The sequence below is a fragment of the Ochotona curzoniae genome, unplaced genomic scaffold (genome assembly GCF_017591425.1).
Source record: "Ochotona curzoniae isolate NIBS_2020 unplaced genomic scaffold, NIBS_Ocur_1.0 scaffold_4506, whole genome shotgun sequence".
NCBI classification, from domain to species: Eukaryota; Metazoa; Chordata; class Mammalia; order Lagomorpha; family Ochotonidae; genus Ochotona; species Ochotona curzoniae.
The window spans coordinates 49725841-49752150 of record NW_024467119.1 but is presented as its reverse complement, the minus strand read 5'-3'; the positions used below and the strand labels follow the sequence as shown (position 1 = coordinate 49752150).

Genomic DNA, 26310 nt, shown 5'->3' with positions numbered 1-26310 from the left:
GAGATGCTGGCCTGAATCAGACAGATGTGCCACCTCCTGACCAGGAACTCCTTCAACTTCCAGAAGGCAGGGGTGGGGAGAGGGAGGAAGGCTGCAAGGTGGAGAGCTCTGGGCTTCTCAATTCTGGCTGCATGTGGTGGTGGGATCACTCAAAAGACACCATTGCCTGGGTACATTCCTTAGCTAGTCTAGGGAGCTAACAGGAATATGGGCTTTTTGAAAATCCTCTCAAGAGATTCTAATTTGAGGTTATGGCTTTTCCCTAACAAACAATAAGCATTACTGGAATTTTTCAGCAAATATGATGGAAACAGAAAAGGATGAGGGTTAAGAGTGCTTTCTCTCTCTCTCTCTCTCTCTCTCTGTGTGTGTGTGTGTGTGGTGGAGGGTACTATTGTGGCACAGTATGGCACAGAACCAGAAAAGGATGAGGGTTAAGAGTGCTTTCTGTGTGTGTGTGTGTGTGTGTGTGTGTGTGTGTGTGTGTGGTGGAGGCTACTATTGTGGCACAGTATGGCACAGTGCATTCAGCCTCTACTCGTGACAACATCCCATATTGGAGAGTCACTGAAGTCCTGCCTGCTCCACTCCTAGTTCAGCTTCCTGTTGATACCTTTAGGAAGGCAGAGGAAGACGACTCAAACATTGAGGTACCTGCTATTCGCATGGGAGTTCACAGTAGAGTTCCTGGTTCCTGGATTTAGCCTGCTCTTGCGGCCATTCAAAAAGTAAACTAGCAGATATTAGATCTCCATTGCTCATTCACCTACTCTCTCCATTTCTCTTACTTTCAAATAAATCATATAAAAAATACCCTTGAAAAGTCATTATCTCAATGCATCATAGCATTTTAAGAGGTGAATGAGGATGAGAGAGGACTGTTGTGAGGAGTCCAGGACAGCAAAGTGAGCAGAACGTGTGGCCAGAAGGATTGCAGCGTTGTTGAAGCCGAGGTGCAGAAGGATGGAACTGGAAAAATAGGAAACAAATATTAGAGAACCTGATGCTGGACTGGAGATGCTGATAGGTACTGAAGTAGAATTGGCCATGGCAACAGGTAACTGAAGTCGTGTGTGGTCTTCATCTTTCCCAACACTGTAACTGATTACCATGACTGGGTAACCTAAGAAGAAGAAAAGTGTATTCATCTCTTGGCTCTTGGCTGCTTAAGGTCAGGTGGCTGCTTGTGGTGAGGTCTTCATGCTGGTGGGAACTCCACACAGTTCAAGGCAGTGCAGAGCATCACCTGGTGAGGCAGAACATTCTTTCCACATAAACCCAGTGTCCCACTGGATTAGGGTCTGCCCTTATGACCTCATTGCCCTGAATGACTTCTTGAAGGTCCCTCTTCCAAGTACTATGGTCAGATGGAGTTCCTACCCTCTTCATACCTCATTTGGAGGATTATGTTTCATCAGGAGTTTTGGCTGGAGATATCCAAACCACAGCTGGTATGGAATAAGAGCTTGAGAGAGAAGCCAGTGTGCTAGGTGAATTATCAATGTGGCTTTTACATCACCACGAGTCACAGGGGCCACAGGATCCTTGGTTCTAGAGACAGGAAGACAAGCAGATCCGCAGTTCCTGGGGACCATGAAGTTCGTCAGGCTCCTGGTTGAGTGGTTGTCTATTTTGCTGCTGCTGTTTTTGCTATAACATGGATCCAGCTCCATCAGTGGCAGGTTGTCTTTTTCCCCACAGAATACATGGTTGAACAAGTAAAAAACAAAAGCTCCTTGGTTTAAGAGGGATTATAAGCAATGACTATAAACAATAATTCAATGAAAGGGACCACTACATCCATATACAGTAAATTTTAAAGTAATCACAGATCTTTAAAACTATCCTAGTATAATATTTTTTTCTTTTTTAAAATGTCTTTTCTTTCCTTAATATAGCATTCTTTTTAAAAAAAAAACTTATTTATTTTTATGGCAAAGTCAGATATACAGAGAGGAGCAGATATAGAGAGGAAGATCTTCCGTCCAATGATTCACTCCCCAAATGACAGCAACAGTCGATGCTGAGCCACTCTGAAGCCAAGAGCCTAGAACTTGCTCCAGATCTTCTGTGCGGGTGCAGGGTGCAAAGGCTTTGGGCCATCCTCGACTGCTTTCCCAGGCCACAAGCAGGGAGCTGGATGGGAAGCTGGGGCTGCTGGGATTAGAACCAACACCCATATGGGATTCCGGCACGTTCAAGGTGAGGACTTTAGCCGCTAGGCCACCACGCTGGGCCTCCAATATAGCATTCTTAACCATTGGTTTGATAAAGGCACAAACCAAAGCTTGATTAAACTATATTTGCTACAATACTGAAAATATAGAGAAATTTCTTTCTTTTTCTTCTTTTTATTTGTTTTTAAAATTTTAGTTTCCACCAACAAGGGAGAGTATGTGGTATTTTTCTTTCTGGGTCTAGCTTATTTCACTGAATATGATATCCTCCAGTTGAGTCCATTTTATTGCAACTGGTAGAATTCATTCTTTGTTATAGTTGAATAATATTCCATTGCTTCTACATTTTGCTTATCCTTTAGTCAGATGATGGACACCTCAGTTGATCCCAGATTTTGTCTATTGCGAACAATGCACACATGGCGGAGCAAGTATCCCTGATTCATTGTGTTCATGTCTTTTGGATAGATACCCAGTAGCAAGATTACTGTGCTCTATGCCTAATCCATTTCTAGTTGTTGTTACAATACATTTGAGAAGATGGGAATGAGGTACTGACATAGAGAAAAGGCTTACTACTCTTTTCCTAAACTGCCTGGTTCACCATTGGCAAAATGAATGAAAATCAATGAAATATTTACTAACAGAACTTCACACATTAAGTAAGTAAGATGTTTTCCTTGGCTCCCTCTCACATTTAGTGGATGGACAAAAAGGAATATGCCAGACTTGGTCATCACTGAGTTACAGGACTGTGGTTTGTCTATAAGGTCCTGCTTTCCCCACTGTTTTTACTGTTGATGAAGAACCATGCAGGCAAGAATCATTTTTCATTGGTTTATTCAGCTAATTTCTCACCTCGGGATATTTCCCCTTCGTTCCATCTTTCCCTGCTCTCCCCACCCCAATCTTCCAATTTGTTATGCAGCAATAATTTCCCTTCACAGTGCTCCTGCCAGATGGCTTCAGTTCTCTGCCCCCTCTCCCAGCCCCCCTTGAGAACAGCTGCCATTGTCATTGCTGTGAACACATCATGGCTTTGAACCCATAGCTGGGACCCAAACTTGATGCTCAGCATCAGGAGGGGGCTGGTGTTAATGCAAAGAACCATGAAAGCAACACACACTTTCTCTTGCTACTATTGAGCAAAAGTCCCTCAAAAAAAACCTCTTTAGCTTTTTTGCAGTCATCTGTTTATCTAAATCTCATTGTGGAGTCTAATTCCTTTACCACCTGACTCGGCTTCCTAACCATGAAGTTCCCTTTGAGCCTTAAACTCAATTAGAATACCACAGTTCCCACCCTAAAAACAGATGTGGTAAAATGACTGCTGAGTGTGTGTGTGTGTGTGTGTGTGTGTGTGTGTGTGTGTGTGGAGAGAGGGAGACAGAGAGAGAGAGAGAGCTCATCCATTTTTGAGCCTCTGTAGAAACGCAACATGCTCTGGTATGATACATCCAGAATTTTTTTTTTTTAATTTAAAACATGATCATTCAGTGAGAAAAAAAAAAAAACAGTTTGGTGGCTACGGAGAAATAACTTCGCCCATCAGCCTCTGCCTCTGAGAGAGGTAGCATTTTCCTTTTGATGGTGAGATACTCAGGGGTCGTCTGGGGAACTACAATTCTGTTACTGTGACACTGCTTAAGAAGATCCCATTTTTGAGTCCTCTGTGACGGCCAGTCAGATGTGGGCCTGAAAACACAAACAAAAAGAATCCTGAATCAAATTCCCTGTAGACCAATATGCATTTCAAAGGCACGGCCCATGTAGTCAGTGGGTTAGGGTTTTTGTGTTGTTTTCTTTCTTTTTTTTTTTTCTTTCTGTTTTGGGGGGTTAGGGGAGGGAGAGGGGCTCTCTTTCATGTTAATCGAATTGTGCACAGCCCAGGCAATTTTTACCACGTTAGGGAAACGTTCCCTTCAGCGCCCTTCTCGACCACAGCTCTGGCTTCCTTTCACTCCGCACTGTGGGCTGCGGTCAGTACACCCCCATCCCCTACCCCCGAGCACATTTCTGGGTGATTCCCAGGAAAGGGGATGCATTCGGCTCTGCTGCTCAGGAATGCACTATCCCTTTCCTTGGCAGCAAATGAAAGTGGGTATTAGTATCTAAGAGAGCCGGGAGGAGCACGCGAGAGGGGCCCAAGCATGATACCCCCGAAACCTACATGGAACGCCCAGCACGTCTCTGCTTTGAGAGAAAGGGAGAGGAAAAAGAAAAGAAGAGAGCACCTCTCCTCTGCCTTCTCTGCATTTTGCATCATTAGTTTTTGGAGAGGGATGCGAGAGGTTTTGGTCCTGAGTAGAGCTAAATTATGCAGCTGCGGGGATGCCAGGCCCTCCAGAATGGGATGCTCCTCTTAGACTTTCCACAATGCTATTGAAGTGCTTATTTTCCTCCTGAAGAGACACAAACAGATGCAAACTTCTGTAAACACTTTAGAAATGAATTCAGTGAGTTTGGCCTCTCAGCAGTGCTCAATAGCTGACAGAAAAATGTCTAATTAGTGCAAGTGGAAATAATAGGGCCACTTGGATTCCTTCCATCCTCCTCCAAGTCTACTTTTCCAAGGAACTCAAAGGCCCTTTTGTGCGGCAGGTCACTCTCTCTCAGGCTTTTGTGATCCAATCTATTAAGAGAAGGGGGGAAAATAGATTAGGCCACGTTCTGAGCTCAGATATGGTGAGGGGGTGGTGGTGCACACGGGATGCTGAGCACAGTGTTGGCAGCGCCAGTTCACAGGTGCATGGAGAGGCGATCCTCCGCTGGCCAGGCAAGAGCAGCCTGCCTGTGCTGAGAACCCTCCCTTGTAAGAAGCAGCATCCCACCTTCTACTGCCACAGCCTACTCCTTTTCCATCCTCCTTTCTCTGCTTCCAGCTGCAGCAATCCTTAGTGTTGCTGAAGTAAAGAGAGAGGGAAAAAAAATTAAAGGAGTAGCAATTTTCTGAGTTAAGTCTCATAGATGTTGTATATAAGACCTATTATTTCTGTCTTAGTCCATTGAAAGTTCCACTGACAGTTACCTTGGGAGTCTGTCTTTGAAAATTGTTGATATGTGGCACACAGCTAGTGGGGATGAGTAGCTGATTTCTTTTTCCCACTTGTTTTCATGGTATTCCGTGTTATCTATGAAGCACTCATGATCTGCTAAGCTTCATGCTAAACATTTGAACTTTTATTTATTCATTTAATTTATTTTAAAGACACACAGAGAGAGAAACTTAAAAAGAAAATTCGTGTTTGTTGATTTCCTCCCCAAATGCTTGTAATAGCCAAGGCTGAAATAAGACAAAGCTAGAAGCTTAATCTCCCACATGGGTGGCAGGAACCCAACCGCTTGAGTCATCACCTATTGCCTCCCAGGGTGCTTATTTGCAAGAAGTTGGAATTGAAAGAGAAGCTGGAAATGAAGCCCCCATGCAACATCTTAACTGTTGCACCCAAAGCCCATGGCTATGCTAGACAAGTGACCTGAGTTCAACAGCACTGCAACGAGACATCATCCACACACCACAGATGAGGTTGTTGAGACTCAAAAGATCCAGTAACTTGGGATTACTAGTAAATGGTGAAACCAAGAAGCAAGCTCAGAAACCTATGTTTTGCTTTCAGATAATTTTTTAGTCTCTAAAAGTTTGAATAATTTCTTTTTGTGTTCAGGGTCTCTACTTGATATCCATCATTTTTACTTGCAACTGTATTATAATCATTTTGAGGTAGCTTTTTATAAATTTATTTTTCTGTGCAGTACAGGCTTATTTTACGCTTGGTAACTTTTAATTTGATGCCAGCCATTGATGGTGGAAATTTTGTATGCTTATAAATTCTTCATCTTTGTTCTGGGACTCAATCAATTTAAATAGTTTAATCCTTTCAGAGCTAGTTTCTAGGGAAGGACATTGTGGCACAGCGAGTTAAGGCACTGCCTCAGACGGAACAGCCACATTCTATGTCGCAGTGCTAGTTTGAATCTTACCTGCTCTGCTTCCAACCCAATTTCTGAGTAATGCACCTGAAAAAGCAATAAGTAACTAACAAGAACCCTCATTTCATTTGGAATTCTCTTTTATTTGTCTTTTGTTTTCCTTGGAATTTTCTCGTCATGATCAACATTATGGGTCGATAGCCACGTGGGACTCAAGAGAAGTTCAGCCCTGACTCCAAAGACCAGCCTTCCTCTTCTCAGATGAGATGCTGATTTCAGTTGCCTTCATCAGGTCACAGGGAGGAAGCCGAAGGCAAACTGGCACTCCAGGCATGTGTTCTTCAATGGTTGAAAATGTGGGGAGAAAATGAAACCCTGTGCACTGTCAGTGGAAAATGGTACAACCTCTCTTGTAAACTCTATGTAGGGTCCTCAAAAAATTAAAAATGGAATCTCATGTAGTCTAGCAATTCTATTTCTGAAAATGCCCCCCCAAAACCAGGATATCAAAGAGATATTAACATCATTCAGAATAGCCCAAGATATTACAGCAGCTCAAATGTCTATCCACGGATGAATAGAGAAACAAAACATGATTTATATACACAGTGGAGTATCATCCAACTTTGAAGTGCAAGAAAATCATGTAGCCTGCTGCCGTGAAGGTGAACATTGAGGACATGATGCTAAATCAAGTTAACCAGTTACAAAAAGACCAATGCTATATAGTTCCACCTACATGAGGTATACAAAGTTGCTAAATTCATAGAAATAATAAGTAGATTAGCAGTTTCCAGGAGCCAGTGAGAGGAAGAAAAGGTAGATTATTGTTTAATGAGCTTGCTCTTTCAAATACGCAGAGTGAAAAGTTCTGTAGCTGGTTCATAACATAAATACATTTAACATTATTGAAATGTATACTGAAAATGGTTAAGACAATACATTTCAAGATATGCATTACCTCAATTTTTCCTTACTCGTTCTGTTTTATTTATTTGTAAGGCATGGAAAATGAGAGACAAAGATCTTCCATCTGTTGGCACATCCCCCAGCCCTTCTCAAACACCTGCAACAATGAGGATCAGACTAGGCTGAAACCAGTAGCTAGGAGGTCAATCTTGATTTTCTGCATGTGCAGCTGGAACCCTAAGAACTTGAGCTGCTGCCTTCCAGAGTGCTCATTAGCAGGAAGCTGGAATCAGAAGCAGAGCCAGGACTCAAACCCAGACACTCAGACACAGATGATGAACACACAAAGTGACGTCATAACCTCTATGCCCAATGTCAAGTGTTTTTCACCACGGTAAAAAAGAGAAGGCTGAATTTCTGCCTCACTCTAACATCTTTTATTTTGTAGCTTTCCAAAATCACTTAAACTTTCAACCTCTCTAATTTTCTTAGAGTGTTTAGCTATTACAAAATTTAAATAATGGGGTCGGTGCTATGGCTCAATTGTCTAATTATCCATCTGCAAGCACTGGCATCCCATATGGAAACCAGTTTGTATCCTGGTTGCTCCATTTCCTATCCAGCTTTCTGTTTATGGCCTGGGAAATCAGTAGAAGACAGCCCAAAGCCTTAGGACTCTGCACCCTAAGGAGATTTCTGGCTCCTGCTTTTGACTACCTGGAGTGGCCTGCCTCAGCCCCAGCTCTCATGCTCACCAGCAGGAGCTACAGCCTAGGAGAGGAGTTTCCCAAGCTCCCCTACGAAGCCCAGCTCCAGCCATTGTAGCCATTTAGGGAGTGATCCAGCAGATGGAAGATCTTTCTGTCTGTCTCTCCTTCTCTCTGTAAAATCTGCCTTTCTAATAAAAAGAAATAAGCCTTTCTAAAAATTTAAATGAGATAACATATGGATAATATGTTCTAAGAAGAAGATAGTGCCACAAAGAACCCATCGTTGTTACAGAGGAAAGAGTCAGGTATCACTTCTGGAAAACAGCCTGCCTAGGAACACTACATCCTGAGCAGCCGCCAGAACCATCTCAAACCTGAATTGCACACCTCTGCATAGGGAACACTAGAATTTGCAGGTGAGAAACAGGAAAGTACAACATCAGAGGCCCCTTATGGGTTAGCTGAGTATACTCTTAAGGAGAGCAGAAGAACAAATACATATGGAAAGCAGACAGTGGCAGAGACAGCAAGATACATCTAAAGATAATAACTAAAGATGTAAGGCAGGATGCATGTATATGCCCCTAGCATTGGAGGGACACTTGCTCAGAGACAACCCTTTTTTTTTTAAAAGATTTATTTTTATTATTTTTTGATTGGAAAGGCAGATATACAGAGAGGAGAGACAGAGAGGAAGATCTTCCGTCCGATGATTCACTCCCCAAGTGACCGCAACGGGCGGATGCTATGCCAGGAGCCTCTTCCGGGTCTCCCACGCGGGTGCAGGGTCCCAAAGCTTTGGGCCGTCCTCGACTGCTTTCCCAGGCCACAGGCAGGGAGCTGGAAGGGAAGCGGGGCTGCTGGGATTAGAACCGGCGCCCATATGGGATCCTGGGGCGTGCAAGGCGAGGACCTTTAACCACTTGCGACACCGCGCCGGGCCCGACAACCCTTTTTAATCAGAGCCACATACACACAGAATCATCAACTTGCTTTTCCATTTTTGAGTTTACATAGAAGGAGTATCAGCTGACATGACTGAATTGTTTTCACTGTGACAAAAGAAATTTTAAACATTTCAGTTAGGCTTTCCTTTTTTTTCTTTCTTTCTTTCTTTCTTTTTTCCTAATTGAAATGAAAGAATAGCTAGTTCAAGTCAATTCCTAAAAGGGTGTGACATTGTTATGAGGATATGCATGGGTCAAAAAAGAAGACCTGTAACTCCAAGAACAAAACCCATGAAAACTAGAATTCTGTGCTGTCCATAAACATGACTTAACTACACTCCATTTTATGCTTCTTCCCGTTCTGAGACAAGAGAGTAAGCACAGGAATCCAGATCCAGACCTCACAGTCTCACACTCCCAGTTGTGCTCATTATGAATAAGAAAACAAATCTTTTCTACATTCATTAGTTTGTACTAATGCATTCATCTTCATTTTGTACTTTTTTTAAAGATTTATTTATTTTCATTGCAAAGTCAGATACACAGAGAGGAGCAGAGATAGAGAGGAAGATCTTCCATTCGATGATTCACTCCCCAAGTGGTCGCAATGGCCAGTGCTGCACCAATCTGAAGTCAGGAGCCTGGAACTTGCTCCAGATCTTCTATGCGGGTGCAGGATGCAAAAGCTTTGGGTCATCCTCAACTGCTTTCCCAGGCCACAAGCAGAGAGCTGGACAGGAAGTAGAGCTGCCAGGATTAGAACCAGCCTCCATATGAGATCCCAGCCCATTCAAGTCAAGGACTTAAGCCCCTTGGCCACCACACAGGGCCCCTATTTTTTTTTTTTTTTTCATTGGAAAGGCGGATATACAGAGAGGAGAGACAGAGAGGAAGATCTTCCGTCCGATGATTCACTCCCCAAGTGAGCGCAACGGGCCGATACTATGCCGATCCGAAGCCAGGAGCCTCTTCCGGGTCTCCCACGCGGGTGCAGGGTCCCAAAGCTTTGGGCCATCCTCAACTGCTTTCCCAGGCCACGGGCAGGGAGCTGGAAGGGAAGCGGGGCTGCCGGGATTAGAACCGGCGCCCATATGGGATCCCGGGCGTGCTAGGCGAGGACCTTTAACCACTTGCGCCACCGCGCCGGGCCCAGGGCCCCTATTTTTTACTTTTTAATTTTCTTTTTATCATTGTTTTTGTTTTTTTTTAAAGATTTATTTTTATTATTTTTTGATTGGAAAGGCAGATATACAGAGAGGAGAGACAGAGAGGAAGATCTTCCGTCCGATGATTCACTCCCCAAGTGAGCGCAACGGGTCGATGCTATGCCGATCCGAAGCCAGGAGCCTCTTCCGGGTCTCCCACGCGGGTACAGGGTCCCAAAGCTTTGGGCCATCCTCGACTGCTTTCCCGGGCCACAGGCAGGGAGCTGGAAGGGAAGCGGGGCTGCCGGGATTAGAACCGGCGCCCATATGGGATCTCGGGCGTGCCAGGCGAGGACTTAACCACTTGCGCCACCGCGCCGGGCCCTATCATTGTTTTTGTAGTTGACACGGGTACACACTCATGTGGACCTCCAATTAGGGTGGGGGAGATCAAGGCATGAAGTAAGATGAATGGGACAAATGCTTCAGTCCTTTTTCCTTTTTCTTTTTTTTTACCTGTGTCCATGGGAGGAAAAAAGGGGGCCTACTCCCTGCTGTCCAACCACATCAATACCCAGGAAAAGGGGGCAGTTATTTGATGTCTCCCTGGAGACCACATTGTGGGGAGGAGTGTTCCAAAGGTGCTACCTACCTAAATGGTTTTGATAGTTCTGAAATATCTTCACCTTCATTGCACCAGGGTTGAGGAAATCTTTCCAAGGTCTATTGATTGACCAAGTCCACTTCAATCTGCATTCACAGACCTAGATATTTGCAGCAAAGCTTGGCCAAGAGAGTGATCCGATCTGTTCTACTTTACATCCTCTAACAAGGCATTCCTCTACTGGCCTAGATGATCTGGCTAACAGGTTCCCTGTGTGCCTCTAGGCATGCTGTCCACTGCACAGACATCAGCAACTGTGGTCGCCAAGTCCTGACACATGCACTCCAAGATTGGACCATATATCTTGTGATTTTTCCCTGAAGCCGGGGTTTAAGTCTAGTGATCTAGTTGGGGACTCAAGAATAACTTCTTACCTGGAGTAACATCAAACTTGATTCTGCGTGTGCCAGCCAGGACAGGGTCACCTGCACCAGCCAATGCACATACCAGTGGATGCAACTCCCTTGTCAATTCTGTCCCTATTCCCATCTCTCACACAAACTGATGGGAACTGTGGTCTAACCCAGCCAAGGCCACCAGAGGCCTGGTATTCATGCACAACAGTGGTAGCCACCACCTTTTTGAATTGAGCCCCAATAACTCCTACCAGGACCACACCTAGTACCAGTTTTTGCTTGTGACAATCTCTGCTGCAGCCAAACCTAGCCTGTCTTGCATCCCATCCAACTCTCATGCACACAGATGAGTGTTGTGGCTTAGCTCAACCAGCCCTATCCCCAGACACAGCCCGAACACATGCCAATGGATACTGCCACCTTGACCAGTCTAGCCTGCCCCCAGTACTGGCTTTCATGCTTATCAGCAGTAGGTAAAGTCCAGTAGATAAATGCTCAAAGTTCCCCCACCAGACACACTCACAGCCCTGAATCTTGCACTTGCTAGGGGGCACTGCGGTCCATTCTGGCATGACTTACACCCAGTCCCAGCACCTTTCAATGGGTGCTGTGGCCTAGCTTTTTCAGCCCACACCTACTCTGGCACTCTCTCGTGCCAGTAGGCTCAGCAACTTGGCCTAGTCTGGCCTTCCCCAAGACCAGGCCCAAATGCCAGCTGACTTGTGCTGCAGTCTTGCCTGCAATGGCCCACCCCCAGTCCTTGCTCTCATCTAACCAGTGGAACCAGTGGTCCAGCAGGGGAGTACCCAAGGTTTTCCTACCAGGCCCTCTCCCAGTCCCCGGTCTTGTGCATGCCAGTGGGTGCTGCAGTGTGGTCTGAGATGGCCTGTCCCCAGTCTTGGCATTCTTCAGCAGGTGCTACAGCCTGGTTCAGCCCAGCTTACCCTCAGTACAGCTCTTGGGTGCAGCAGCCTAGCCCAATATGGTCCACTACCAGCCCTCATGTAACCTAGTGGGTGTTGCAGTCCAACCCAGCCTGGCATATACTCTGTCCTGACATTTGCTCATACCAGTTTGCGCTGTGAACTGTCTCAGCCTGGCCCTCCTTCAGACTCAGCAGCCCACATGTATGACAGCCTGGCATAGCCTGCCCTCAGCCCCAGCTCTCATGCTCACCAACAGGAGCTACAGCCTAGAAGGGAGTTTCCCTAAGTTCCCCCACCAAGCCCACTCCCAGACCCAGACTTTTGCATGTGCTGGCAGGTGGTATGGCCCAGCCTAAGATGGCTGGCCCCAATTCAAGCACCCACCGAAGGGTACTGCATCCCAGCCCAATTGTCCCAAATCCATACTGGCCCTCACCAGCAGTTCCTACAGCCTACCCCAACCTGGCCCACTCCAACACCCAGTTCTCAAATGACCTGGTAGTGCTACAGCCTAGTCCAGATTATCCCACACCAATTTTGGCTCTTGTGAGCATCTGTAGGTATTGTAGCCTAGCTTACTCTGGCCCACACCCAAATGCAGCCCACACACATGCCAGTAGGTGTTACAGCATTGCCCAGCCTGGTCTACCTACAGCCTCAGCTCTTATAGGCAACTATGCTGGCACACTGATATAGCTGCAGCTCACCAGGGCAGTCCCCAAAATCCCCATACTGGGCTCATTCCCAGCCCCAGATCTTGCTTACGCTAGTGGGTGCTTTGACCCAGTCTAGCTTCATTCACCCACAGTCTCAGTTCTCACCAGCAGGTGTTGCAGCTTAACCTAGCCAAGTGTGGTCCACACCCGTCCTAGCTGTTGAGCATGCTAAAAGGTGCTGTGGCCTGGCCCAGCCTAGCCTGACCCCAGACTGAGTCCACACAAATGCTGATGAGTGCTGAAACCTTGTCTGACTTGGTCCACCTTCATCCTTGGCCCTTGTGCTCACCAGTAGGATCTGAGGCCTAGTAGCAATGTTCCTCAAGTTCTCTTACCAGGCCCATTCCCAGCCCTGTTTCTCACGCATGTCAGTGGGTACTGTGACCCTGCTTAGCATCATCCACTCTCAGTCCTAGCCTTTGTATGTACCAGTAGGTGCTGCAGCCTAGCTCAGCCGAGCCTCCTCCCAGTCCTGGCTCATACAAATGTCAAGTGAGTTCTGTGATCTAATATGGCTCGCTCGTCACCACACCCATCTCTCACACAAACTGGCAGGTGCTGCAGTTTCATAGCGGTGAGCCCATGAGTTCCCAACAGAATCTGCTCTAGATTTGCTTCTCTTGCATTCTGGAGGGTTCTGTGACCCAACGTGACCTGACCACCCCCTGTTCTGACATTTGCATGTGGGTACTATGGTTTAGCCCAGCAAGGCATCCCCTCAACCCCAGCTTTTGTGTGTTCCAGCAGGCATTAGGTGATAAGCCCAAGTCTCCTACAAGGGAATGTGCCTTGGCTTAATCCAGACATACCCTCTGATTTCTCTCCTCTAAACCGTGCCATCTCCACTCCCTCACCTACCTATAATGGCCCAGTCTGTGGAAGTCCCTGGAAGTCATTCCTCCACTAACATACCCTCAGTAATTCCCACTCCAATGTGTCCCCAGACCATCTTCCCTGGGCAATCTATAGCTCCCCCTGTCTGGGGGACTAAGGTGGCATCAACCAGCCCTGTTTTCCCTGCCATCCCCACGTATCTTTGAAAAAATAGGGCCCGGCGCGGTGGCGCAGTGGTTAAGGTCCTCGCCTTGCGCCTTGCACACCCGGGATCCCATATGGGCGCCGGTTCTATCCCGGCAGCCCTGCTTCCCTTCCAGCTCCCTGCCTGTGGCCTGGGAAAGCAGTTGAGGATGGCCCAAAGCTTTGGGACCCTGCACGCGCGTGGGAGACCCGGAAGAGGCTCCTGGCTTCGGATTGGCATAGCATCGGCCGTTGCGGTCACTTGGGGAGTGAATCATCGGACGGAAGATCTTCCTCTCTGTCTCTCCTCTCTGTATATCTGCCTTTCCAATCAAAAAATAATAATAAAAATAAGTCTTTAAAAAAAAAGAAAAAAGAAGCAACTATGGTAGCACACTAATATAGTGACACAAATTGGGCATAAACCAGGTTCAGAATGCTAGCCAGCTGTTGGCTGCTTTTCTCCTAGCTGTGTAACACCCACCTAGGTATAAGGCAACTTGGGTGGTTGCCTATAGCTGGGGGAAGAACTAATTTTTTAAAGCCAGATCACAGAATCATACAACTAGATATCAGATGACTACTGTGCCCTTGAGATAGCCTCAGTCTGGTGGGGCCTCTATAGGCAAGTGTCGAGGCCGGTTAACACAGTATTTTCTACTTCAGAAGCAGGAGCTGAGGGGGTGGTTCTAGGATATTTGTGAACAGCAATGATAAACATCAAAGTCCTGGATTCTATGCAAATGGAGAAATGAAACAATGGAGTCAGTATTACATTTTAGTTCTGGTAAAGCGCCATAGTATACTAGATTTATGAAACAAACAAACAACAACAACAACAACAAAAAAAACCCCAAAGATTCTTTATTTCCTTACAGGGTAGGTACCTCTGCTCTGCCAAGATCCACTTGAATATTTATGACTTCATTTGCATACCACACAAAATTATCAACTTAAAAATTAGCCTGCTGTGGATTTATTGGATATGGAGCCCTGCTTGTGATTGCCTTGGTGGGGCCAGACCAAATGATGTTGTAGGCCATAAATGGTTTGTGGGTTGGATGTTCCCTTACCTCTATGAGTTTAAATAGTTTGTTCCCAAGAAAGCTTCAAGAAGAGGTGAGGAAGGTAGCACACCCATGTATGCCCTGTTTGTTCTTAGCAAAAGTATTCATTAGATGAGTCATTCTACCTCCCATGGAGTAGAGTAAGGGAGAGGGAAAGAGGGCAGGAATGCAGCAATTATTGAGTTTGCTACACAGGGAAGCAAATATTAAGAGAAGAGAAGAGATATTTTGTCAAATGAATGTCATCTAGAGTGCATTAAAAACAGTGACTGACTTAGACCAAAAGGTTTCAACATAAGTGGAAATTTTCTATACTTAGTGAAAGCATTGATAGTGTAAATAAATGTCTTAACAAGAAAGTATAAGTTTGTAAAGAGAAGGATTGATAGGCATTCCCTTATTCAAGAAGTATAGATGCTATGTTAAATATGCAGTTGTAGATCATAAAACAACAACAACAAAATGGAAAACTATATGTCAGAAATCAAACTGTGAATAAACACCATAGATAGAATCCTGCATTGGGCAATGAGAAAGTTTGAGGTCAACTTTAGAGATGTGTATCTCATTGAAACTCTGAAAGAACTGTTCTATGCAGAACATAAAAAGCAGAAACTACTCACTCCCATTGGGTCCACACAAGCCTGTTGTTTTCATTTTGTGAAGTCAAGCCATGTTTAGGTCAGTAACTGCAGCAGCACTGCAGCCAGGGTGGGAGCTAGTCTAACTGTGAGTGTCAGATCTTTGATTCCATAACCCCTACCCTCACCCCCACCCCCAACCCCACCTTCCTCATTCCGCGTCAGTACAACCAGGGCTCTGGGTGAGGATCCCAGGCACCTGAACCCTTGCTCTCAGTCCCAGCTCACGTGCTCTTGGCCATGTTATGTAATGTTTCTGCATCACAGGTTTCCTATTTGCAGGCAGTAGTGAAACACGCCTCTTGGAATAGCTTGGAGGAATGAAAGAATGAATGCATGCATATAAAGCATCTGGCACCATTTTGCCCAGGACTTAGAGATTTAGTACTTAGGTGAAGAAAGTACTTCTTCATGTGGTGGTGTGGTAGTGAGAAAATGGACAACACTCACAATACTTTCTAGACTTCATCTTTGAGTCAACATGTCTAGAAAACATTCTACTTGATTTAGTCCAACCTATGAAGAAAACACTACTGGGGGATAAACTCACACTCCAGGTTGTGTGAGTGGTAAAGCCATTTTCTGTTTAGATCCAGACTCTGTCAGACTCAAAGCTAATGGTTCATCCCATAAAAATTTCTCATATTTTCCTCTATATCTCATTCCTGGTGTTAGACTTCCATTTTCTACCTGCTCTTATTTTATTCATCAACCAGACTTGATAATATAATCACATTTAAAATGTTGCCTAGAATCCTGTGTTTCTTCTTCATTAGAATGTAGGCAACGAATGAAGCGTGTGATATGAAGTGAGGGGAGAGTTTTCCCACCTGTACTGAAGAATGAAAGAAGGCGGCATCAGCCCAGGTCACCCAGGGTGATCTCAGCTACCAGGGGAAGGGGACCAGCAGGGAGAGCAGTAAAGCAGGGAGGGAGGAGGCGAAGCAAGCCAAGCAATCAGAATCTGAGCATAGAACTCCTTCAGAAAGGTGATACACAAAGGGAAATAAAAAAGGGCTATTTTGGCGTAAACACATATCTTGAAGGTCATACCTTAAGTTTTCCATCATATGCATTTTCCATGAAGTTTTTGAAGGCCTCCATACAGATAAAAGGATAGAAAAACTGGCATAAGGACCAAACCTTTCTCAGGAATAACAGGAATCAGTTTAGGGGAAGGAAAGGAAGCAATAAGGGCAAGGATTGAGGAGACTTTGGAGTGCTTTGAATTTTACCCTAAGTGTGTCTAACCTTAGAACAACAGGGAGTGTGCACTGAACTCTTGAACACTTTTGGAAATAGAATGAGAACAGGAGAAAGAAAGCATAATTTCATCCACAGCTAAGCTTGGCTTTTTCTAAAATGTTTTGTTCTTTCGGCTCAGACACCTAAATAACGCATATTGCTTCTGCTAGCAATAGGTTGGTTGGAAGCAGTTTCTGCTTGCCCGGTTCAATGGTGCGATCTGCCTTTTACTTGGTGCAGAAGTCCCTGCGCGCGTCCATCCTGGCCCGGGACTGTGCAACCGCCTCGGCCATCGTGTTCTTGGCTGACCGTTTCCTGTACGGGCTGGATGTCTCCGAGAAACTCCTGCAGGTCGCCAAAGGTCTCCACCGGCTGCAGCCCGCTACGCCCATCGCCCCTCAGGTGGTTATTCGTCAAGCCCGAATCTCCGTCAACTCAGGTAGGATCCCTCCGGGCCGCCCGCGCGCACTCAGCTCTCCTTGACCCCGGCGGGCAGGCGGCAGGGCAGCGCGGCCCCGCGTGCCAGCTCGCCGCGCCCGGGCTCCCTGCCCCCGCCCCGCCGCCGTGCCCTTGCACCCGCCTCTTTGCCAGCACAAAGGCCCTGGCATAAAGAGTTTCAGAGCCAAAAGCAAGAGAGAAAATTGTGAAAGGGTGTGGAAAATACTAATTGGAGCTTTTGTCTTCTAACAAATCTGTCCTGCTGCTTTCAAACAGGGATGTCTGAATTGCTATACTTGGGACCAAGAGCCTTTAAAAAGCAGATTAGAATTCTACTATTTTCTCTTCGCTCTCCTGTCTTCTTTCTAAGGGCCACTTGACTAAGAGCACAATGGAGCTGACAGACCCACTGCAGTAATTTGAGGTTTTTTTTTTTCATCATTCAGAACACCGGTACAGTACCTGATTAGGTCCTAAAGTATCTTTTTTCCCCCCTTTTTTCTTGTCACTTTGAGTGAAATGAAAAATGAGGCTGACATTCGAGCTTAAGATGTGGCATGGAGAGGACTGGAGGTGAGAAGGGGGCTGTTATGTATTACAATAAAGGCTGCACCCATGGAATTCTTGAATTATTTCCATGGCCAGTAACCACTGGATTTAGAAAAGTGTTCCCTGCTTGCCCCAGAACCCAACAGTGAAAGATGGAGAATGGAAAGAGAAGGCAAGCCCCTCTTCCAGAAGCAGAGCTGACACACGCTTACTGATTGGCTTTAGCTCTTGTTGTTATGCGAATAATTCTGGGCTTTGAGTGAATAAGATCTCTTGTCTTCATTTCCTTTGCAAAAGGAGAGTGCTCACTGCACTAAATTGGACAATTGTTGAATGCAGAGAAGCACAGCCTGTGAGAAATGGGTTTGTGCAGGTTTATGCTTCAAAAGACAACTTTACTCACTTTCAAGTTCTCACAACTGGGCATCAGTTGTGCCCTCGCCTTATTTACTTTTCAGGAATAATTGTGGGGACAAACTTGAACTTGGGAAATCCATCTTCTCTCAGATGACTCTGATAGCATTTGTAATGTTTAAAACCTGAGTGAAAACAAATAAGGTTGATTCTGATGGTATCAGATGGAATGCCAAGTGAGCAGAATTGGGGGATGGGCTTGGGAGAAGGTATGGTAAGGGCTGGCATGCCCAGACGGGATGTTACCATTGGTCCTCATCATGAAGAATTTGAATCAACTGGGCACATTTTGAGACATAGATCGAGTTCTCAGTTCACAGTTTCAGCCACATCTCAGCCACACCCATTTTCGGCAACTGAGGAATAAATCATTGGAGCGTTCACTTTCACTCTCTAACTCCCAGCTGGACAAACTTTTGTTTTAATTCATGTGGAAAAAGGATTAAAATATAAATTTTTAAAAAACACTACAGGGAGTGGTTATTTGGTCTAATGTTTGAGACTGCTTGGAGCCTGTATCTCATTTCGAAGCACCTGGGTTTGAGTCCCAGACCCACTTCTGACTTTAGCGTGGTGTTAGGTACACCCTGGAATACAGCAGATGGTGGCTCAGATAACTGGATCCCTGCTTCCTATAGAAGGCCCAGATTGAGTTCCAAGATCCTAGTTTTCACCTGTCCCAACTTCAATCCCAGCTAATAAGTCATAGGGAGAATAAATTAGCAAATGGAAGATCTCTTTCTGCATATCTGTCTCTTTGCCTTTCATATAAAATGAAAATAAATAATTTTTTAACCACCTAAAGTAACCTATTGAATCAATTTTTAAGGAATCAGAAAAGGCATTATTCACAGAGAAAGTATTCTTAGACTTATACAAAGCAGCTGATTAGTAATAATATAATCCAGGAAACAATGGAATCTAGAAGAAATTTTTTAAAAATAACAACAATCTGCAATTTTATACCCAGCAAAAGCATCACTCAAGAGTGAAAACACTATGCCTGAATCATACTGCTTGGTTTCTGTAGGCCCTGTTTGCCTGTGAAATAAAGTAAAAACAGTTTCCACATGTAAGTTTTTTCTTTTACCAAATTCAAATCCACTTTAAAAGACAAATAAAGCTTTTGAGTATCCTTTCCAGAAATGAAAATTTAGGGCTGATGCTGTGGCATAGCAAGTTAAGCCACTGCCTACAATGCTGGCATCTTATATCCAAGTGCCAATTCAAGTTTTAGCTTCCCTGTTTCCAACCCAGGTCCCTGCAAGTGCTCTTGGGAAAGCAACAAAAGATGGTCCAATTACTTCATCCCATGCCACCCTCAAGGGAGACCTGGAAAGAGTACATCTTGGCCCTTTAGTGACTATAATAAGTATTTATATTATTAGTATTATAATATTAATTAGTATTATAATAAGGGTTTGTTCAATGCTAAAACAAGACTTGCTGCTCCCACTTTTCTACCACTGTCATACTTCAGCTCACATAGTGTGGTACATGGCTGTTGTGGCAGCTGTGTTGTGATTGTCTTTGACCTTTTTAATGCAACCATTTGAGGCTAATTCTGCACCCCAGCTAACTGTTACTTGTTATTTGAATATGTTCTTTTGTAACCGTCACCAACCACCACAATACTTCCATTTGAATCTTTGCCACTGGACTTGGATCATAATTAGTACCTGATCTACCAGACTGGAAACACTCATTGCATGTGTCAATAACAACAGTGAAGGGTCAGCCACACAGTTATAACTGCCTTCACAAGGGCCTTCTGCTTAGGGATATCCAAGATGCCAGTGCTGTTAGCAAAGGAACACTCAATTCTGTGTTTACAGGCTTCATCCAATGCTTCATATGGACAGGATTTCTCTGAGCTGAACTAAGCCACCACTGTCCTTAACAAACATTAGCCCACCACTCCATCTCTAATTCCTCAGTGAGAGAGACAATTGCCAGTTTTCCAGAACACGTGTCTTCAGGGAAGCAGGTGCATTGAGGTCCCAGCCAGAGCCACAAGAGTCGTGTAGCCTCTCTTCCATCCACAGATGTGGGACCTGAAGAAACAAGGATTCATGAACATTTCCCCTTCTTTCCTTTCTGGTTTTCAAAGTCACTCATGATTCTTCAAGCATCATGCCACCAAAAGCATTCATTGCCATTGTGAAGCCATCTCTCCTATAGCTCTCTTTCCCATGGTCCACGTCAACCATTTTCATGTTGTCTCATGCTACTCACCATAACTCCCTCACTCGTGCCACACAGTCCCCTGCACATTGCCTTCTATGATCACCATGTACATTTCAATTTTGGTTACATTAATCCCAAGCAAAAACCATCCAAGAAGAGTGCAGGTTTTATGTTTCAAAACCAGGGGTGACTGCACCTGCATGAGTGCACTCTACAGAGGCAACACTTCTGAGATTGCAAAGTCCAAATCTTAAGTTTTCTCAGATGTTGCTTCTACAGTACAGAAACGCATGAACTAAAACACAGTTTATCCACCCTCCAGCATAACCAACATGCAATGTGAAGCTCACGTCACTAGGCACCTCTGTTCTAAGGAGTCATCACATCCATGTCAATCAAAAAACGCAGCCAGGCATGTGTCCCAAGTCTTCCTTCTCTGTGGCCTGGAAATGTTCCTTGATTAGAGCTCATTTCTTCTCTGTAGGACTGGCTCTCTCAAACTCTTGGACATATTCTCTGAGTCATTCTCTCTTTTGCTAGTAGACATTTCTTAGCAAAATATCTCAGCCTGCTTACTGCCCATTGGAAGTTGGATTCCCACAGGTCTCTTTTAAGTTTGAACAATCTTTGCTCTTCTAGGCCAAAATAATATAACCCCCTATGAATACTTGATGGCCTTTTGACATACTAAATTAGGCAATACATACAATTATCTCTGAGTTCCACTTCAAGCTCCACAAATCAGATGCCATAGAACAGCACGCTGAAGGGTTTCAGAGGTTCTTCTGCCAGTTCAGGAAGGTCTGAGCTCTTAACAGAGTTTTGTAGCCTCACCTTTGAATTGATCTTGTTCCTAAGGCTACATTTTCCTGCCAGTGCCCTGAAACTAATCTTTGCTTTGCTACTGTATGTGAAAATATGGCTCATTCATACACACATAGATGTATGTAAATATATATTTATGTATGTGTACATTTACAAATTTAAGTACAGTCTCAGATACTGTACAACTTCCCATCTTGCCAACTTCTGAAAACTTCGTCTTTCTTCTTCAGCTTTCTTTATGGTGTAGTGATTGATGTTTAAGTTTAAAAAAATGTTTTCCAGAGAAAAGACATTCCCTGTTCTAGTGCATTAATGTTGAAGCATGAGCAACTTGCAGTACTTGGTCACATTCACAGCTAATTTTTATGGCATTTGGTTGTTTCTTTCCAGGAAAGCTCTTAAAAGCAGAGTATATCCTGAGCAGTCTAATTAGCAACAACGGAGCTACAGGTATGTGCTTTCAGACTTCACACTGGCCTTTATCCTTTTCCCAACTGAAGCATTAGTTCACAACAGCTTCATGACCTGAGAGTTACTCTACATCAGCTATTTCCAAACTAACTGAAACTAGCACTGATGGAATGAAATGGCTCCGGTCCAGCAGTTCCCGTCTCTGTGTCTCTTCCTTCTCTAACTTAGACCAAAAATAAATTTGATTAATTAGAGAGGGTGTCATCTAGTAGATATAAGTGTGGAATCATGGAACTTGGTTGGCCTCAGATAAGGCAGTTTTTAAAAGATGTGGGTGCAGGGACCCAAGGATGTGGGTTATTCTCTGCTAGGGTTTATTGCTCAGGTCACACAGAGACGCAAACCAACATCCACATGGGATGCTGGCGCTGAGGATGGAGGCTTTGTGTGCTAGGTCATGACATCATCCTCCCCTTCTCCTACACATAGAGGTGAAGCAATATCTCAAAAACGTATCATGTATGCTCATGAAGGCTCTTAAGGAAATAGTTTTGCATTAGCAGGATATTTCCTTCCTAAATCAAGGCAATTACTTTCTCTTATTTTAGGTACCTGGCAGTACAAGAGCGAAAGTGACAAGATCCTGGTGCAGTCAGTCTGTATTCAAATCAGAGGGCAAATTCTGCAAAAGCTAGGTACCTGCATGGGACATCACTTTCTTCAAGGCTTACTTACAAAGTCGGGTTGTGAGATTTTGCTGTGGAATTTTCTTACAATGGCTGGCTAAATGTTATTGATCCTCACTTTTCTTAATTCCTCATCAAAAAGAAATGGCATTTAATATCCTAGGAATGTTATAAATATTAATAAAACAAAATATTTTTTCTACTGAGTATTGTTAGGGAAATCTACCATTGTACATTGTGGCTATTCACGATAGGGTTATTGATATTATGTTTAGCTTCTTACTTGTTCACCAGGATCCTATGTGGTATGGTGACATCTGGCTCTAAACCCATCATAGTACCTCACTTATTCATTCTTTAACGTATTTATGACATTTTTAAGCAAAGTTACAGAGCTAAATTATTTGTTAAATGCAAACTAAAGGGTTTGAAAAATTTAACAGGAAATCATCGGAAACAGCTGAAGTAGCTATATTTATATAATATATATTCAATTAAAGTAGAATTATGTATAATTATTTCTTTTTCCAGTGAAATAAAAAAATCTGTATTAAACAAATTGAAAAAGACGACTTTATCAGCCTAATCAGTTCCTACATTTTCCCAGTGAGATAAATGGATTTTTATTCTTTATTATTTTTCAAGGATATTTTTTAACATGGAAACAGATATTAGCAGTTTCTACCCTGTTCTCCTCATATCTTTTTTTTTTTTCAGGGATGTGGTATGAAGCAGCAGAATTAATATGGGCCTCCATCATAGGATACATGACTCTTCCTCAGCTAGATAAGAAGGTGGCTTAGCACTTGTTTCTCTCCTTCCCTGTGTTTGTCTTTGGCTGGCTGCTAGCTCCTGATGGCACACGTTTATCATGCATTCATTTGTGCTGATTTTATTTGTTCTGCGTGGGCCTATGGCCAGAAGCACATGGTCTTCTGCATGTTCTGTTTCTTCCTGTGTCTTTATGTGCAGGTAGACTCCTCACAGAGATTTAGAGCTTTCATTGGTTTCCTAACTATGTATTCGTATATTTGCTTCTACTGGTCCTTCCTTACATCAGTCTTACTGAAATATTGATTCCATAGCAACGTTGAGATGACCAGGTTGTTTAATATAAAATCATTTTCTTTGAATTGAGTGGGCCAAGACTTAACTAATTGTTCATGTTGCATCTTTATTCAAGAAATAGGAAGCATCATTTGCTTCCTCTTTGTAAGTCTGGGGAATATTTTTTGTCCTCCGAAGCATCAGGTTAGTGCTTTTGCTGCGCTCTGTCAGCAGACTTGCTGCCTGTGATACTTCCACAACGTGGTTAAAATGTGATGTGAGAACAGTCCCACAGACCAATGGCTTAGGCAGAGCAACATGGGCAAGTGAGCATTGATTGCCCAGGGAAACCCAACTAGGAAAGCTCTCTATTCACATGTGACTCTATTCCATATAACTCAGAAGCAATGCTCTAACCAAGCCTGTGGAACATGGTTTATTAGTATCTCCATGGGGAGGAGCCTGTGGAACAGCTGTTAAGATAACTCTTAGGACATTAGAATTTTATATGGAAATGTGATGGTTCAAGTCCTCATTTTGCTTCTGATCCAACTTCCTGCTTAAGTGCACCCTGGAAGGCAGCATGAAAGAACTCCAGTATTTGGGTCCTGTAGTAGCCAACCTGGATAAAGTCATGTAGCCAACCTGGATAAAGTTCCAAGCTCTTGACTTCAGCCTGGTGCAGGCCCAGCCATACAGGCATTTTGGGAGTTGAACTAGGGATTCATTCACTCTCTCTCTCTCTCTCTCTCTGTCTTTCTTCTCTCTCTGTCTGCCTTTCAAAGAAATAAAAATAAATAATTTTTAAGAAAATATACCTCTAGTGTCATGATAATAATAGGTCAGTGACGCATATGCAGGGCTAAGCAATGCCTGTGGGAAGTGAGAAGAGATCTAGGATCAACCTAAACTACCCATCTGTGGCTTGTCTGTGTTTTCTTTACAGGGCATTGCCACATCACTAGGCATACTGGCAGACATCTTTGTTTCCATGAGCAAGAAAGATTATGAAAAGTTTAGAAACAACCCACAAATTAACTTGGTAATTATTATTTCTCAAAATAAATAAATGGTTCAGGGTTGGGGGATGTCACCTGGAAAACAGCCATCCACGTCCTTCCTGGCGGTGGTTAGTCATGGAGCTGCATCTCCCTTGTGCATGCCTGAGATGCTGGGGTTGACAGCTGTGGTGTCCTGTTTTGCCTCATTATCCCAGCTCCTGGGACAATGTCAAACACACAAAGAGCATTAGATATTTCCTGTGAAGGAATGAATGGATATCAAAGGGATCCCAAGACCTTTCAAATCAGCACAAGACTCAGCTTCTGAACTCTGCTCATCTCTACGATTATTTTATAACTTCAGTCACCATCAGTCACTTGTTCCAGGCTCTTAACTTCAGCGATAATGCTGACTAATATTTGTATGTCACTTTAAAATTCATGAAGTATGTCCACCAACATGAAACTCCATGAGGTGGGTATAGCAAAGCATATCATTCCCATTTCAGAGAAAAATAACCTGAGACCCAGAAAAGTGAAGTAATCTCTGCAATTGGACAACAAGTAAGAAAGAGAATTGGGAGAACAAACAGGGCTCTGATAGACCTGGATCATTGGAGCAGACATTGAACTGCTCCCCACATGGCACTGGATTGGAGATTTTTGCTATTGTAATTTCTAACCAGTTTTGTCAAACACCCAAACTGGCCATAGTAACCACATTCAACTCTCACTGCTAACAAGCTGACCTGTAAGTTGTTGCTCTTCCGTCATTCCAAAAAAGAAAGAGGGTAATGGACCTTGTTTGTTGATGTTGACCCCAATGATGTTTAAAACTTCAAACATCCTTCCCTCCCTGGACCTGGCTGTTTTTCCACCTTATTTTTCTATGGAACATTTATTGCTGTCTTAGGTATTATGTGTTTTCCTGCATTCTATATGTTGACTTGTCCCTCCATTCCCTGCAGAAAATAATTATATAGCTGGGTTATTCTCTGTTGTGTCCTCAAGTCTATAACAGTGCCTGAAACATGGAGGTATTCACTGTGTATTTCTGGATTGAATACATAAATCCTAATTACTGTGAGGACATCAATTAAAGGGCTTTTAGCCAAGAACAATGTAAAAGTGATTGATTAATCTGGCTGAGTCCTTCTGAAAAAGAATAGCTACCAACTTTAAAAGAAGCTGATTTGAATTTTATTTTGTCCCAGTAGATGTAATACACTTTAGCACTTCCTTCACCCCTTTGGACCACGGTTGGTGGATGGAGGGTGTGTGGGTGCTGGAACAAGGCTACTTGATGCCCTGAGATCTTTAGATGCATTCATTTTTCCTTGGTACTGGTCTTAATGGAAGGTAAGAAGGGGCAAGGCACCCCTCGGAATCTTGAGAGAAAAGCAAAGGAACTTCAAAGCCTGGTCGGCTAATGGAAGAATAATTGTTATCTGTTTGCCTCTTCTTTTCCCACAGGATCTGCTCAAGGAGTTTGACCACCGCTTGCTGTCAGCTGCAGAAGCCTGCAAGCTGGCAGCTGTTTTCAGTGCCTATACACCCCTGTTCGTGCTCACAGCAATGGTAAGGAGGGAAGGATACCCCTTGCAAAAGGAAACTTTTGATGCCAGTAAGGGGAGAGAAAGTCTAACCTTAGAATAGCTTTTGTGTCTCTCGTCTAGGAGTTAAACTCATCCATCCCAAGCACAGCATGCTGTCTTTGATCTCGAACAATAGTTCCCCCAACTGATGGCACATCAGAATATCCCAAGGAGTCTTAGCAGAATATGCATTCCCAGACACCACCTAGACCCACTAAATGCAACTCTTGGGGATTGATACCTAAAGATCTGAGATTTTGAAATGCAGTTGATCCTCCACACTCCTAGGTCTTGAATTCAAGAAGTCAATCAACTGTGAATCAAAATAATTGGGGAAAAATGCAGCTGAACATGTACAGACTTTCATCATTATTCCTACAGCAGTACGATGTTACAACTATGTAGTTATAACGTCAAATATCTGAGTAGTTGATATTATAAGTGAGCTTGAAAATATTCCAGGTATACATGAGGTTGTGCATGGCATGCATTCAAATACTGTGAGCATTTATGGAGTTTGGTATTTAAAGGGTGGCCTGGAACAAGTTCCCCAAGAAACATAAAGGACTGCTATATTAACCAGATCATTCAGATACAGCGATGGTTTTGGAGACCGCTTATGAATTGGTTTTGGCTATCACTAACTGAGTGCTATGTTTGCCTATAGAAAAGTTTTATTTGCAAAGTGATATATCTGTGTCCCGTGT

The 26310-nt window shown here is 43.9% G+C and overlaps 1 protein-coding gene and 1 long non-coding RNA gene across 7 annotated transcripts in view; both read left to right on the top strand.

Moving 5' to 3' along the window:
* The window catches only part of ALPK1 (alpha kinase 1), a 115891-nt gene that overhangs the window by 78381 nt on the left and 11200 nt on the right, over positions 1-26310 (top strand). For all 6 annotated transcript variants that reach the window (XM_040967037.1, XM_040967034.1, XM_040967038.1 and 3 more), the window contains 6 exons: positions 16691-16889; positions 21254-21313; positions 21883-21969; positions 22678-22754; positions 23954-24049; positions 25482-25586. In XM_040967037.1, the coding sequence (XP_040822971.1) occupies positions 16691-16889; positions 21254-21313; positions 21883-21969; positions 22678-22754; positions 23954-24049; positions 25482-25586 (624 nt within the window). The remainder of the gene's footprint in view (positions 1-16690; positions 16890-21253; positions 21314-21882; positions 21970-22677; positions 22755-23953; positions 24050-25481; positions 25587-26310) is intronic.
* LOC121147227 lies at positions 865-6564 on the top strand. The gene is made up of 2 exons (XR_005882352.1): positions 865-1057; positions 6309-6564. It is a non-coding gene; the product is annotated as an uncharacterized LOC121147227 (long non-coding RNA).